General features: G+C 56.7%; 1 protein-coding gene across 9 annotated transcripts in view; it reads right to left on the minus strand.

Annotated features, from left to right (window-relative positions):
- The window catches only part of LOC128758559 (A-kinase anchor protein 13), a 38016-nt gene that overhangs the window by 5423 nt on the left and 17838 nt on the right, over positions 1 to 14755 (minus strand). For 2 of the 9 annotated variants that reach the window (XM_053864627.1, XM_053864622.1), the window contains 28 exons: positions 12522 to 12576; positions 10608 to 10735; positions 9825 to 10147; positions 9123 to 9294; positions 8721 to 8823; positions 8189 to 8317; positions 7618 to 7660; positions 7146 to 7257; positions 5979 to 6114; positions 5596 to 5663; positions 5459 to 5528; positions 5030 to 5180; positions 4850 to 4962; positions 4633 to 4779; positions 4261 to 4517; positions 4068 to 4193; positions 3890 to 4007; positions 3229 to 3477; positions 3079 to 3155; positions 2658 to 2839; positions 2339 to 2427; positions 2087 to 2275; positions 1756 to 1881; positions 1550 to 1623; positions 1278 to 1325; positions 567 to 617; positions 242 to 502; positions 31 to 174 (listed from right to left, as the gene is read on the minus strand). In XM_053864627.1, the coding sequence (XP_053720602.1) occupies positions 31 to 174; positions 242 to 502; positions 567 to 617; positions 1278 to 1325; positions 1550 to 1623; positions 1756 to 1881; positions 2087 to 2275; positions 2339 to 2427; positions 2658 to 2839; positions 3079 to 3155; positions 3229 to 3477; positions 3890 to 4007; positions 4068 to 4193; positions 4261 to 4517; positions 4633 to 4779; positions 4850 to 4962; positions 5030 to 5180; positions 5459 to 5528; positions 5596 to 5663; positions 5979 to 6114; positions 7146 to 7257; positions 7618 to 7660; positions 8189 to 8317; positions 8721 to 8823; positions 9123 to 9294; positions 9825 to 10147; positions 10608 to 10735; positions 12522 to 12576 (3741 nt within the window). Of the gene's footprint in view, positions 1 to 30; positions 175 to 241; positions 503 to 566; positions 618 to 1277; positions 1326 to 1549; positions 1624 to 1755; positions 1882 to 2086; positions 2276 to 2338; positions 2428 to 2657; positions 2840 to 3078; positions 3156 to 3228; positions 3478 to 3889; positions 4008 to 4067; positions 4194 to 4260; positions 4518 to 4632; positions 4780 to 4849; positions 4963 to 5029; positions 5181 to 5458; positions 5529 to 5595; positions 5664 to 5978; positions 6115 to 7145; positions 7258 to 7617; positions 7661 to 8188; positions 8318 to 8720; positions 8824 to 9122; positions 9295 to 9824; positions 10148 to 10607; positions 10757 to 12521; positions 12577 to 14755 lie in introns of all 9 variants that reach the window. The other 7 variants (XM_053864626.1, XM_053864618.1, XM_053864619.1 and 4 more) reach the window with 6 other exon arrangements.

The following is a 14755-nucleotide window of genomic DNA, read 5'->3' on the forward strand; positions in this document are numbered from 1 at the left end:
CTGGGGCAGAGCAGGCGGCGGACGGCTCACCTCCTGCATGGTGTCCAGCTGCCGCTCCAGCCTCCGCTGCGCGTCCCGCAGCCGCTCCAGGTCCCGCTGGTACTGCTCCTTCCTGCTGTGCAGCTCCTGCCGCTCCAGCTCCAGCTGCTGCCGCTGCCTCAGCACCTCCTGCTCCTGCAGGAGCACAGAGTCGGATCAGGACGGGCTTCTGCCGAGGATCAGGAGTCACCGCTCCTGACACCTGCAGCTGCAGCAGCGCCTCCTTGTGGCCCAGGTCCTGCTCCCGCAGCTCCCACTCCCGCTCCTTCCTCCGCTTCTCCTCGGCATGCGCCGCCTGCTGCCGCTGCAGCGCAGCCGCCTCCTGCCTCTGCTTCTCCAGGCTGCGCTGCTTCTCCTGCTCGATCAAAGAGCTGGGCCGCGAGGAGGGCCGTGAGGAGGGGCAGCGCTCCGTCAGCGCCTGCCGCTGGTCCTCGATGAAGCTGTCTTGCTGCACCACCACTGCCTAGGAGGAGGAGCCGGGTCAGACCGGGGTCAACGGTCAAGATGAGCAGGGAGCGGCTGGTTACCTGCAGGGAGCTGAGCAGGAGGTGCAGGCTGGAGACGCTGTGGAGAACCTGCTGCAGGAGAGAGACGGTGAGCGCTGTGCCGGTGCTGGTCCACCTGAGGTAAGGCCGGTGGACACACAGGAACCTGAAGGACCTCGTCCCCGACAAGTCAGCCCGGCTTCACGCGACGCTCACTTTCACCTTCCAATGCTGCGTCCTCACTCCCAGACAGTGATGCTGCGTTGCTCTAATGTCACGAGTGATAACAGCTGCTGTTTCAAACCCAGTCCTCAGATTAAAGCCATGATCTAAACGCCAACGCTTTTGTTTTCCATCCTGCAATGTGTTTTGGTCCAAAGCCTAGAGAGTGTGTCTGAGATGCTGCTGAAGAGGCGAGCCCACACAGGAGGTGCTGAAGCTCAGATGTGAAGGTGAAGATCACACACTGGAGCCCCCAGGCTTCAGGTCTGCTCGTAGCTGGCCTTGTTTCACGTTCGACATCCTACTCTTCAAAAGCGACACGGCCTTCACACGCATCAACATGGTGGGTGCTGTGGCTCTGGACAACACGGGAGCAGGACTCATGTCTGCGGCTCTCGCAACTCGATTAGAGCAGCGCTGATGACGCCGGACGTTTCCATGTCATCAGCAGCTACATTGGATTACAGCCGGGGAGGAAGTTGGAGCGAGCGAGCGAGCGAGCGAGCGTGTGTGTGTGTGTGTGTGTGTTACCTCGCTGTTCCTCTTCAGCAGCAGCAGCAGGTTGTTGTTGTTTCCTCCCTGCAGACACAGAGTGAGATGAGTGACGCGTGTGTGTGTGTTTGAGCTCCTCTATCCTACTGGGCTCCGATTTCCTTGTGGGGCTCTTTCGCCGGACCCCACAAGTTAAGCCTCAGTTTGAGGGTGAAAACATCAAAACAACCGGGTGGTTCTGGTTCTCAGTTTGGTTCAGAGTCCTGTGTGTTCAGGGGGAGAGGCAGGGGAAAGGGTGACGGGCAGGAGACCTTCTTCAGGACGCTGTCCGACTCGGTCCGGCGCAGCTCGCCCATCGTGTCCTCGCTCTCATCTCGCTCTCCGCCTGAGGACAGAGTCAGAGTTCAACACAGAAAGGACCTTGGCTCTTCGTCTTGTTTGAACTCGGGACTTTGAGCTGCTTCCTTTTCTTCTGCCAGTGACCAGTGAAGCAAGTGTGTGCTGCAGACAGACTCACTCTTGCTGCTGTGCATCTGGTGACTGTCGAAGCCTCCAAACGTTTCTGCTCTCCGAGGTAAAGACACGGGGCCCGCGGCCATGGCTCCCCCCAGACTTCCGTTCACCAGGGCCTGCAGAGTCTCCACTGAAACACACACGCAGGCCACTGATCGAGTCACAGGTCCGGCTGACCCCGCGCTCACACGGTTGCTAGGCAACAATGACTTTAAAAACACAATCCAAGAAAACTGAAAGCAATCCATGTGACATGATGACGCTGACGAAGAAGAAGACATGGCGGCATCCACAGTCAGCCCTGAGCCTGGAAGGCCGCCAGCTGGGACGCTCACCTTCCTGCAGCGCGTCCTGCATGATGGACGCTCCTCTGGGCGGCTCCAGACTGGAGGTGGACCTGAAGAAGGGCTGCGTCTGTCGCAGCAGGTCCTCGCCCAGACTCCCGCTGTCCCACATGCTGCTGAAGAGACGGACCTTCTCCTCCAGCAGGGACATGATCTCTGTGTCCTTCTGCTTCAACAGATCTGACGGCAGACTGTGGCGTGAGGCGGACGAAGCGACGCTTGTTCACTAGCCGCAGCCCTCACCTCTCATCTCCCGGGCTTTGGTCCCCAGCTGTCTCTTGTCCTCCTCCGTCTCACTGGGGATCCCCTCGTCCTCGTCCTCGTCCTTCTCCCTGAGGAGCAGGAGACAAGACAGTCATCAGTCAGACTGAGGATGGAGTCTCAAGTTAAAGTCCAGCACAAATGTTTGCTTCTTCGTTCGTTTTGGACGCAGAACAGTGAAGGACTTGAGAAGCAGAATATTGTAATACGGCACTCTGATGAACCAGAACTGACTGTGGTCCGCTGCACACTGAGGAGAGTGGATGATCCTCCGATCAGAGGTCCGGAGCCGCTCACTCACATGGACTGCATGGCCTCCTGGATCAGCTGCATCCACGTGTTCCTCTCGTCCCGGGAACTGGCCAGAACCTCCATCATCTCTGGCCTCTCGATGCCGGCGGTGATGAGGAAGAGACCTCGATCTCTGTTGGCCACTTCTCTGACGATCAGCTTCTGCAGGGAGATGACAGTGGAGCGCTGGTCCTGCAAGGGGGGAGGAGGGGAGGAGGGGCGGAGCCAAGGAGAGGGAGGAGAAGAAGGAGGGCAGAGGAGAGATGCAGGAAGGAGGAGGAGACAGGAGAGCAGCTGTTATAATAAACTCCTCTTAACAGCTGTATTGAGTCACTCGTCCTTCTGTCACTGAACGTTGACCTTTGTGGACACCACCATTGTGTGAGGGAGGTTCTGGTGAGACCATGAGGACGCGGGAAGTGTGGACCTACCAGCAGAGCGAAGACGTAGCGCTGGTCCTTCTCCTGCAGGAAGACGATGACGTCGGACAGGAGCAGCGCATGAACATCTGACGGCGAGAAGAAAGGTCACGCTTTCCAGGGTCCGTGTCGGTTCCACGTCCGTCCAGAAGCCTCTCTCACCCTTCAGCCGGCCCTGACTGCTCTTGAGCTGCAGCGGCCCGTCGTGGATCAGCCGGCGCCGCAGCAAGTCCTCGCGGGCGAACATCTGCCCACTCTTCATCATCATTATGGACTTGCTGTCCGTGCGACAGTGGACGTCCTTCAGCCGCCGCTTCTTCTCGTGCTCGTTCACCTTCCTGTCCACGGCGGCGATCACGTCTTTGACCAGCCGCACCGCCTTCGTCAGGTCCTCGTGGTCCCGGTCCCCCTCTGCAAACACAAACTGGATCAGGGTCTCACGGCTGCGGCCTTCACCTCATCACAGCTCATGGCTCACTAGACCTCCTGACAAGATCCACCTCAACTGAGGGTGAGGAGCTTCTCTCTCTTCGAGAGTCCAGACAGACTGTCTGACAGTGAAAAGCTTTGTCTCCTAGCTCAGCTCTTTTCCTACCATAGGCACAATGTGTTGCCCCATCCCCTCCCCTAACTCCAGAACTAGACCCAAGACACCAGACCCGCACTATCTGAGGAAGAGCTGGACAGAGCCTGCACCCTCCTCCCACTGAGAACCACTGTGGTTGAGACTGTCACATCTAGTTCCAGGTTCTTAGACCGTCGTCTTTCGTGTATAAAAAGCCAGAAGAAGACAGTGAAGCAGTAGATCCTGGGAGGGACTGACCCCTGGTGTGCTGCAGCAGCCTCTGGATCAGAACCGGGTACTTGGTGATCCTCTGGGTCACCAGCAGGATGCAGGCTGGGATGCCCAGCCGCCGCACGATGCTGCTGCTCATCTTCTTCTGCAGGAGAGGAGGAGCATGAGGCCAGAGCAGGACGTGAGGGAAGAGGCGGCCACGCACCTTGATGAAGGTCTTGAAGCGCTTCTCTTTGGCCAGAAGCTCCTTGTACAAGCTGACGGCTTCAGAGTGGCGGCTGCAGAAGCGACCGTAGGTTCTCTTCATCCGCTCGCCGCTGGAGTCGGAGAACTGGAGCGGCAGAGAGAACAAAGAGTCTTGAGCTGATGCTGAATCTGCCGACCATGAACACGCTCACCTGACTGAGCAGGACGTCTCCAATCCTGTGGATGATGAAAACCCCCTCTGGACCGTCGCCCTCCAGAAGACTCTCCCTCTTCCTCTCCAGGAGCCGTGACAGATACTGCGTGTGGAGCTCCAGCAGCTCGTCCAGCACGGGGAAGAGTCGGTCCAGAGTCTGCTGCTCCAGCTGGACCTCCTTTTGTAGGCCTTTGCTGTAGACCTCTGACATGATCCGCAGAGTCCTGATGTGGTGCATCTCTGTCTGCATCAGCTCTGCAGCAGAACATCCAGGTCAACTCTTTCAGCACCTTCAGACTCTAGGTGGAGGCGTGTGTGTGTGCGCACGCATGTGAAGATGAAGCTGAGGATCAGTGTGATGTCAGGTTACCGTAGATGATGTCCTGCCTCTTGACCAGGTCCTTGTCCAGCTGCTGCAGGAACTGCGCCTCCACTCCTAAACTCCAGGAGTCGCTCTCCAACTCTTTGGCCTCCACCTCGAACTCTCCCATCAGCTGACCGTCCATCATCTCGGTCCCTGCAGGGGGCAGCACTCATTACAGCAGCTCAGATGCTAACAATGCTGAAGACATGTTTAGACTAGTCACCTTCGTCTGTCAGCGACTCCATGGACTCGGTGACCTGGTTGCTTCTGTTCAGGGAGTCAGTGGACTGCGACAGGTAGCGCAGCCCCCTGATGGGCATCTCGTCCAGCACGGGCCTGCAGAGCACACACGTGCCCAGGTCAACTTTCAAAGCTCGCCATCGTGTCTCGTGGTGGTTCTCACCCGGCGATGTTGCTGATAGACAGGCTCTTGGACATGCTGTTGCCGGAGAAGCCCATGATGCTGGCGTGTCGCCGTGACGACGGGATCAGCAGGGAGGAGTGGTCGTCCGGAGACAAGATGGCCGACCAGGGGCGGTCTCGGCTGACGCCAGCTGGATGACATAACCGGAATCGGTTCAGACAAGCGTCACACGCGGTGAAAGCACTTGAGTGTTGTGTCTGCCCCGACCACCAGGGGGAGCCCCCCGCCCCCAGAGCTAGCAGTTCTTATGATCCCGATCCGTTTTGATGCAGAGAGTTTAGGTCGGACTTCTTTTTAATGCTACTCTTAATTTGTTGGTTTCAGCCACAGCTGGACCGAGACCTGACCCAGGAGGTGCTGGGCCCTAGCCCCAACACGCAGCCCAGACATGGAGGTGCGGCGTCTCACTTTTCTTCCTGAGGGTGACAGTGGGGACGGCGCTGGACTCCAGGAGGGGGACCGGCTGCTTGAGCATCTGCTGTGGAGCAAACAGAATCAGAGTCACCTCCTGTCCGAGGAAGAGCCCCACAGTCGAGGGCTCCTACCTTCGTCTTGAGCTGAGCACACGGCGGCAGATTGTCGCGACAGGCCTTGTGGACGGACGAGCCGCAGTCTGAGGAGAGAAAAGAGACGTGAGCGACCATGAGAGGTGAGCCCCGGGGGAGGAAATCAGAGTCTCTTGACGGGGATGCAACACACTGCAGCTCTGTGTGTGTGTCTGGATGTGTGCGTCAGACAAGTTGCACAAACATGCTGAGTAACAAACAACATCCTCTTTCCAGAGTTCCTGTCGTGGAGGGAGATGCTGCCCTTCTTTCCAACGAGTGAGGAAGTGTTGTTGCTGCTGAGTTGTGGGAGGCCGAGCGAGTTGGCTGACTCATCACGCTCGCCGTCACTGCGTGTGGTGAGGAACAACAGAGGGACTCACGTGTGCAGTGAAAAGCTTCTTTGTTGCTAAGACTTTTGCTGCACTGCGAGCAGTGGAGCGCCGAGCTGACAGTGGAGAACTGGTGCCCGTTCACACTCTTCTTCTCCTTGGTCTCCTTCTTCTCTCGGTCCTTCTCCTGCACAGAAGACAAGCCACCTGAGCGTCAGCGGGAGCCCGAATGAGGCACGGCCAGTGACTGCAGCGCTGAGAGTGAGCACTTTGGTTTTTCACATATTAGCGACGTCATTTAAGAGAGAGGTCATTTAAAAAATGTGTCTGTCACGTGACTTCCATTGGCATTTGGAAGGTCCACTTTGCTGTTGGGTTTGATAGTTGCGTCATGGATTTATGATGACATTTTCCAGGGGGACATGGGGGGAGTGGCTAAAACACACACATAAACAAATGAAGAAATAAATAAAGGCTCACTGCCGGGGTCACATCCTTGTGACCTCTCAGGAACCTGTCACGACCTTGCCATTCATGTTTCCCCAACTGTGTGAAGTCCTGTCTGGGCCCCATGACTCGAGGTCCTGACCCTATAGGAGACCCGACTCCCTCCAGCCCAGTTCTGTGCTGAGCGTCGATGGTCCTGCCTGAGCTCCACCTTCATGTCGCACTACAGACCCAAGAGCGTCCTGCACAGGCGACACCCCTCCCCTGAGTCACAGAGGTCGATGTCCGGACACACTCCTACCTCGTGCGAGCCCCTCCACCTCAGCGAGAAGCCGTGAGTCCTGGAGAACATCCTGCAGAGCCTCCCAGAGAGGCCGCGCGGTCAGAGTGAAAGAGGAAGTGAGAGGAGCGACCCTTCAGCCGGCACAGACGCTGATGACACCTTCCTCTTACTGGCACTTGCTCAACTCTGCTGCAAGCTGCCGGCGGAGCACAGCAGGAGCGGCGAGGCTGCGCCATGCTGGGGGACGATCACATGACCCAGGCTCATCTGAGCAACATGGTCATGGACCCTGTCGCTTTAACACTAAAATCCACTTCCGGTTCCACTTCCTGTTTGTGTCGCTGAGAACAAGGCTGCGTGGACAAACACCAGCGGCATGTGCAGCCACCCTCACAAGTCTCCTGCTGCGGGCCCAGTCCGGGTCGGCCCGAACGGGGCCAACCACGACTCGCAAGGGAGCTGACCTCACACGCAGAGCTGTCTCTCACCCGGGTCTTCTTGTACATCTTGTTCTTGATGTAGCTGAAGGTGCGCCCCACTTTGGTGACGCTCTTGGGCTCGGCGATGGCGCGCAGCGGCCCCGGCTCCTCCTCTGAGATGCTGCAACACAAGATCACTGAAGTGTTAATCTCATCAGTGTCGCTCAACACACAGCCTTCTTCCTGCACAAACAAGATCAACTTGTTTCAAGGCTTTGATTGAAGGCCATTGACAGACCACCCAGTGATGAGGTCACATGCTTGGAGCTGGGCCTCATCAGCAGCGACCACCTGCTGCTGCAGTCGGCACCAGGAAGCCCGGATGCAGTCTCAGATTCAGAAGCAACAGCTCAACTCAGTACTGAAGCAACACAGCCTTCCTGGTTCCTTTTAGCCAATAGAATCTTGAATTTCTCTGTTCCCTGATTCAAGATAAAAACCAGTTCCAGACACCACAAAGAGGACGAGTGAGAGTTCCAACCTGTAAGCCAGGGATCCAGAGGCGCTGCCATACGACTTCATGCCTGCAAAAGAGAGTCACCGTCAGTGGACCAGCACAGAAGGCAGCACTGGAGCTGCTCCACCTCATTCATGAGCAGGAGGAAAGCACGTTCACACAGGAGGAGAACGGCCCAAACTCTTCAGTAGACCTCAAAAATCTCATTAGACTTAGAAAAGGAAAGACAAGACAGGTGTTCCACAGCTCCGAGTCCGAGGTCCTCAGCCGCAGAGGGGAGCGGACCTTCAGCAGAGATGCAGATGCTCCCCCAGACAGCCGAGCCAGAAGGCAAGGCTCACTGTCAGGCCCCAGCTGGAGGCGCCGGTGGAAGTGGTCAGCTGCTGGAGGTCCATCTCCAAGTGTTACTCCAGCACCAAGGTTTGGCTGCTCATGAGTGAGGGTGTGGGGGGAGTCAGGCAGGGAAGTGAACTCACTAGCGTGTTCATCTGACAGTCGCTGGCCAGGCGCCTCTCACTCTACCGCACACAGAGACTACGGCAGGGTGTGGGGCACTGGGGGGTTGGGAGGTTTCAGCTGCTTCTACTGTACTCACTGGTGTTATCTTCGTCATCGTCACTGGTGGAGGACTCGCCGTACGAGAAGCGAGACTTGGAGCGGGTGAGGATGGGCGACAGGCTGAAGGAGAAGGAGATTCTCCGCCTGCGCCTCAGACGTCCCACCGCTGGCGCCGCAGGAGAGACCACAAGCGCTGGTTAGTCTCCAGAGGACGGCCACAGGTTCCATTCCTGTGAGCCTCATTTATCAGCAGCAGGAGCAAAAACCTGGGGGGCCTCAGAGGTGTGACCGCTCTGGTCCCAGTTCCAGGGATGAAACTGGATCTAGCTTCTTCCTGAAGTGAGCAGGTTTATTTCTGATCACTAGATGGAGTCTGTCCCCAGTCATGGCCATGGGCTTAAGAATTCTATGGTGATTTTTTTTTTTTTTTAATCTTCCACCTTGACCTCAAAACAGAGCAGAGTCTCAAGTCTTCCACAGTGACCAGATCACGACCAGCGTCCCAGAGAAGAGACAGCTGGGATCTCAGGAGGTCCAGAGAGGCATGGAAGCATGGAGGCGCCACTCACCGTCAATATCTCGGTGGCTGATGGTCAACATGGACACAGACTTGGTCAGCGGCAGCGTCATCGGCGAGCAGCTGCTCCTGAGTGGACGGTAGCGTCTGGACTTCTGCAGGAGAAACGGACGGGGTCAGGTGACCACACAGAGGCTGGAGAGCTTCAGGCAGCCACGGGGCTTCAATAAAACTGATGAACTTGTCCATGTCAAATTTCCTTAAACTTGTTCCTGGGCTTTAGTGCTGATTCCACTCATCTCTGGTGATGGATATTCAGAAACTGCACCGGAGGTTAGACGTCTCTGTCTCGTGAGGAAGCATGCGGGGACCAGCAGGTGTTTACTCAAGGTCACTTGGCCCTTCAAATGCCCTTCACAAAGTTCTTGTTACATGCAGAGAGTGTGCTTGTCACCTGGCAGTCCAGCCCCGGGTGTCCGGCCCCCTCCTCCTGCTCCTCAGTGAGAGACACCAGAGACCCTCGCTCGTCGCTGTCATGCCGGGAGATCCTGCTGGGCTCCCTGCTGGATTCACTGGTGGGTCCCCTCAGCTCATCCTGGACCCCACTGAGACCCTCCAGGCTGTAGCTGCGGACACAAGGTCAGAGGTCACCGCTCTCTTCCGCCCCCTGCAGGTGGTAGCTGGTTCAAATCCCAGAACATGAGGAGGTCCACACACACACACTTCCCAGTGGAAATAAAAGTGCTACAGTGCTGGACTCCTCCTCGGCCCCACCCGCTCTTATCGTCGGCCCTCCTCTCCCTCGCCATGCAGCTCCACTGAAGTGGAGCTGCTCCGACCGTCCCAGTGTCCTGGGGCGACACTCACCGTCCTCCCGACGGCAGACAGCGATCCGACGCTGTAGCAGCAAGATAGGAGCGACTCGCCAATGTCAGATGCAAATCACAAATATGTAAATAAGAGGGATTAGAAAGTAGGTCAGGAGCCTGCAGCAGGAGAGCACACACCTGACTCATGCACACACTGTTTGTTGTCAACAGGGAGAAAAGAACCAGTGAGACCTCAGAGCAGCGTGCTCCAGGGCTCAGGCAGGATCCTGACAACATGTTTCAGCGTGGTCCAGACCTTTCTGGCTCGGACCCGCCCCGGACCTCACCTCCTCTGGTTCATTTCCGAGTCTCCGGCCTGGTTCTTGCCGGGGCCCCAGCTGTGGCGGCGCAGCGGCGACAGCGAGCGGAGGGTTTTCCGCAGCAGTCCAGAGCGCCGCGGCACCTCGGCCACGCAGTCTTTGGCCTCGTCCTCAACTTCGGCGGTGCGGCCCGGGCGCACGTTGACCTCCGGGCTCCAGCTGCAGCTCAGAGCCTGACTGTCCTCCGGGCTGCTGGAGCCGGAGGGACCCACGCTGGCGGCGTCGTCTGTGGAGGAGCAGGACACTGAGACCTCGCTGGCGCTGTCGCCCCCCGTCACTTTGTCATCGGGCTGCAGAGACAGGAAGTGGATTATGAATGGCTGTTTCGACAGTTGACGGCGGATGGGCTTCAGATAGCCGAGGTCACTTCAGCGGTGTGTGGTGACAGAACTCAACACATGTGACTGAAGCTGACCGGGGACAAACAGGAAGTCCCCGCCGGCGTGAGGGTGCGAGTCACATGGCAGCCTGCTGAGGAGCCGCATCGCTACCCTCACACCACACATTCACTTGCCGTCAACACAGGGGACCGGCCACCAGGGGGAGCAGTTCACCTGTGAAATCAGTCACATGACGAGTGTAAGGCAGATGCTGTGGAGCACACTGGCTCCTGAAGTCCCAGTTAACCAGGGTTGGGGGCTTAATGCGTGACAACCATGTGTCCCACCTCCGTCATCACCACCAGCTCTCGACCACACAACTCCGTGCCTGTGTTGTATGTTGTGTGGTGCTAACTTGCTACTCTCTGACCTTCAGGAAGATGCCGTCGTACCCTGGCTCCGGACTCAGGAAGCTCTCCAGGTCGCTGCCCAGGTCTCTGAACGGCGTGGAGGTGCAGCTGCCGCTGTCACTGTGCAGAGGAGGCAGCTGGTCGCAGCCTGAGGAGAAGCGAGGGAAACCTAAGTGAGAACAAGGAGCGTCTGTCAGGTGCCGTGGGAACCTGAGAAGGTGTGAGAGCAGCGGCAGCGGATCAATGGTGGGCTGTTCACAGCTGCACACAAAAACAAGTTCAGATCCAGGCCTGGTCACACAACACCCCTGTCAGGTGACCTGCAGTCAGTCCATCCAACTGAATGGTGAGTTTCCATGCTGACCTGATGGTCAGCCTCAGGCTCGGGGATGAAGCCGCAGCAGCCAGTGGACTGGCTCACCTTTGTGTGCAACATGATGGCTGCAAGAACCACTTCCTGAGAGTGGGAACATCGCTTTGTTTGTCTAGGTGACTTCCTTGTAAGGTAAACAACTGTCACACAGACAGGTATGGTCTCCCTCAGGTGGCGCCTTCATCAGCCCGTACGAGTGTGAGCGAAGTGCGGCTTGAGATCTTTTAAGGGCACGTCCAGAAACGGCTGCTGAGGAAGACGTTTGGTTTGGCGAGCAGCCGACTCTGGTGAGCTCATTCATCAAACTTGTTCCTGTGAATCATCTGGGACTTCTATTTCTGCTCGACGCAGAGGAAGTTGTTCTGGTCCTGCAGGACTCCAGTGAGGAAGTGAGAGATAAACACAGGGCCAAACCTCGATAACTGGACACCGAGCAGACATGAAGGCAGGAGCACAGGCTGGAGAGGTCAAAAGGTCACACAGCCCTGGTGTGGTCAGCATCTACCACCAGGAGGATCCTTGATCACTCCAAGTGGGACCTGAGCTCGACCCTCCCACCCGCACCATTTTCACTTCCCTTCACACCAACTGCATGCACTCGTGAGGCGACACACGACCTCCACCCGGTGGGACGTGACCCACCCACACGTGGGTCAGAGGACAGTCCTTTCACTCACCATGCATCCGAGAGAGCTGAGACACATGCTTCTGAGTGAAAATGTCTAACATAGCATCAAGACAGGAAAGGCCTGGGCCCACGAGCGTCTGACCAAAACTCAACAATCTGGACCACTTCGAGTCATGTGACGAGTCAGAGAGCCATGAGACTCGGACCGCTCGAGAGCTTTCTCCTGATGTTCCCCAGCCAGCGACACCGGCACCAAACCACCTGTCACTTCTACTATACTGACATCACTTCAGCGTGCTCACCTTCTTCCTAAACTGCCTTTCAGGTGGTTGCCTTCGCACCACTGACGTTTCTCTCTCTCATTTAGACGTTTCTAAATGAGAGAATCTATCAACCTTCACCTGTGAGCCTCGGGTTTGGCAACTTAGCTGCTCAAGTTCTGCTTCCTGACGGTCCACACTTCTGGGTTCAACATCTGTGAAGCCATCAGTTGCCGTCAGCTTGTCATACTGGCACTTCACGGGCTTCCTGTTCAGGGTCCACCCCCTATGAAATCACAACTCCAGGCCCACTCTTCCTAAAGTCCTCCCAGGCAGCACTGTTCCAGAGCCAGCTGCTTTTATTTCAGACGTGGAGTTGGTCCCATCAGGAGCTCACAGTCGCAGCGCAACACGTCGCTGGCATCAGACCAGCGGACACACGGCTGCGAACGGAGAAGCGCCGAGCGGCGCAGAGGCAAGTGACGGAAGGAGTGAAAAGAAATGGAGGAAAACAAACTCAGCAGGAAACAGATTGAAGCTGGAGAACCATTTAGCGTGATCTCATTTCCTGTTTCACAAGGCGTGAGGACTCAGCCGCCTGCCTCCTGGTTCTGACTGGGCCACTGGGCCAGCCTGAGCCTGCCAGCTATGAGTTCAGGAGAAACAAACTCACCTGAGAGGTCGGAGCCCAGCGGCTGATGGAGCGACGCCTCGGCGTCTCGCTGCATCTGCAGAGAAACAGGAAGAGTGAATCAGCCGCAGCAGCATGTGACCGTCAGCTCACAGGAACGATGATGTCGCTGGCCGCACAACCGGGGAGGCAGCGGCCGGCGGCGGCGCAGGGTCTGCAGCCAACTCTGCTGTCTGTGTGCGTGTGTGTGTGCGCTCGCTCACACACACACACGCTTGTATTGCTCTCCTTGTGGGGACCTGTCCTGGCCATCACCCTTTCCCCAGCCTCTCCCCCTAAACCTAACTCAAAACACAAGTCTCAGCTTAACCATGACTCTGAACCAAACTTAAACCTCATTATAATGATCCACACACACAGCACTGTGGTTGCCTATAAACCCTGGACTTGCTCAGCACTTTATGTATAACAGGTGTAGGTGTGTGTGTGTGTGTGTGTGTGTGTGTGTGTGTGTGTGTGTGTGTGTGTGTGTGTGTGTGTGTGTGTGTGTGTGTTTGCGTGCGTGCGTGCGTGCGTGCGTAGACCACTGACAGCTTCATCACCACAGCTGCTTCAACAGCTCTCGGGTAATCAGCTGACACTTCAGGATTATTAATTAATTTTCTTCCGACTCATCAACATCACCAACTTCCCCTCCTGTTCCTCCAGCCTCATGAGCAGTGGAGAGCATCAGCAGGAGCTCACCAACACTGATGGCTGCCACTCTAATTCACCACTCTGTCACACGCACACACTTCTCTTTGTCACAGCTGTGCACGGATATCAAGCACACACTGAACAAGCACATTGACCAGGACAGATTTGTTACACGTTAGTGTCACGTGCTTTAACTTGTTTCTGGTTGACTTTATTTCCATCACACAACACAACACAACACAACACAACACACCCAACACACACACTTTTGCTGATCACACCAACTATGAGCAAAAAGACAGCGAACATGAAGTCACCTGGGAGCAGAGAGCCTGACAGGCCCACTCACACCAGCACACACTCACAACATGATGTGTTGGCTGGCGGTGGTCAGGACCACGCTGTGAGTGGAATGAGGTCATTTTGGCCCGGCTCCTTGAGCGCCCACCCTGTTCCCACACAATTATCACTCTTCCCTTCATCACTCTCTCAGACCCACTGCCCTCTGGAAAGTTCCACAATGGGCTCACGCGGTCCTGCTCTGGGCCGCCGTAGGAGAGAGACAAGAGAAAGACCAGTTCCAGCCTGGCAGATGTGTAAGGGAACTGGATGAGCCAGACGTAAGGACCCCTGTCTGCAGCACGTCGGAGCCGAGTCAGACTCACTGCTGTGTAGACGACACATAGACGTCGCACCGTCCCAGAACCACAAGCTGGAGTCGGCAACAGAAGCAGTCATGATGCGGGCGCGGGGCCAACTGAGGACGAGACTTCCACCACGTTGGTGTTGTAAAATAAAGCTCTCTCTCTTCCAACATTATTGAGTTCAGAGAAGATGAGCTCCAGTGCCTTACTTCAGGATGATCCCCCTCCTCTCCTCCTGCTGAGAGAGATGCCACTCAGCATCTATCTAGCATCAGGTCCACACCACAGTCATCCGGAGCACGCCTGGAGCATACAGCCAGCCAGCAGTGGTTAGCTCTTCTTAGCACTGAAAGCTAGCGCCCGCTTAGCTCGACGCGACTGCAGCGAGCTCTGACGTCCTGAGAGGAAGACTTTGTTTTAAGTGGAATTCTTCACAGCGTTTGCCTGTCGCACATTCCTCCATGACAGAGTCACACCATCAGCTGACGGACCTCGGTTCCTCACCGGGTCCTGCTGAAGCTCTCATCTCTCACATCTCACTTCGTCATGGTCTCCAGCATCTGAGGCCCATTAAGCTCCTGCACACGCCTGCTCCCTCGGCGGGGCCGGCAGCCGCACTCCTCCCCAGCTAATCAGCACTCTGTCTGCGAGAGCAGCAATCTTCTCCGCAGTCGCCGCGGCCCCGGCTGCAACTGTCGGGCCGGATAATTACCCACAGGCAAGTTGTGATTTGCCAGGGTTGATCCCTGCGGCGAGCAGGCGAAGACGGCTCTTCACTCATGTGGACGTCAGCGGGTCGTCTGGAGATGTTGGCAACAACAACTCTGAGAGCAACTACACCAACACTGTCAACATCAGAATAACCGCTGGTTCTGAACCTCAACAGTCCCATGGTCCACTCTGCAGCGCTAGCTTCTTAGCTCGACCCTGAACGGT

Source organism: Synchiropus splendidus, chromosome 5 (genome assembly GCF_027744825.2).
Source record: "Synchiropus splendidus isolate RoL2022-P1 chromosome 5, RoL_Sspl_1.0, whole genome shotgun sequence".
Taxonomy (NCBI): Eukaryota; Metazoa; Chordata; class Actinopteri; order Syngnathiformes; family Callionymidae; genus Synchiropus; species Synchiropus splendidus.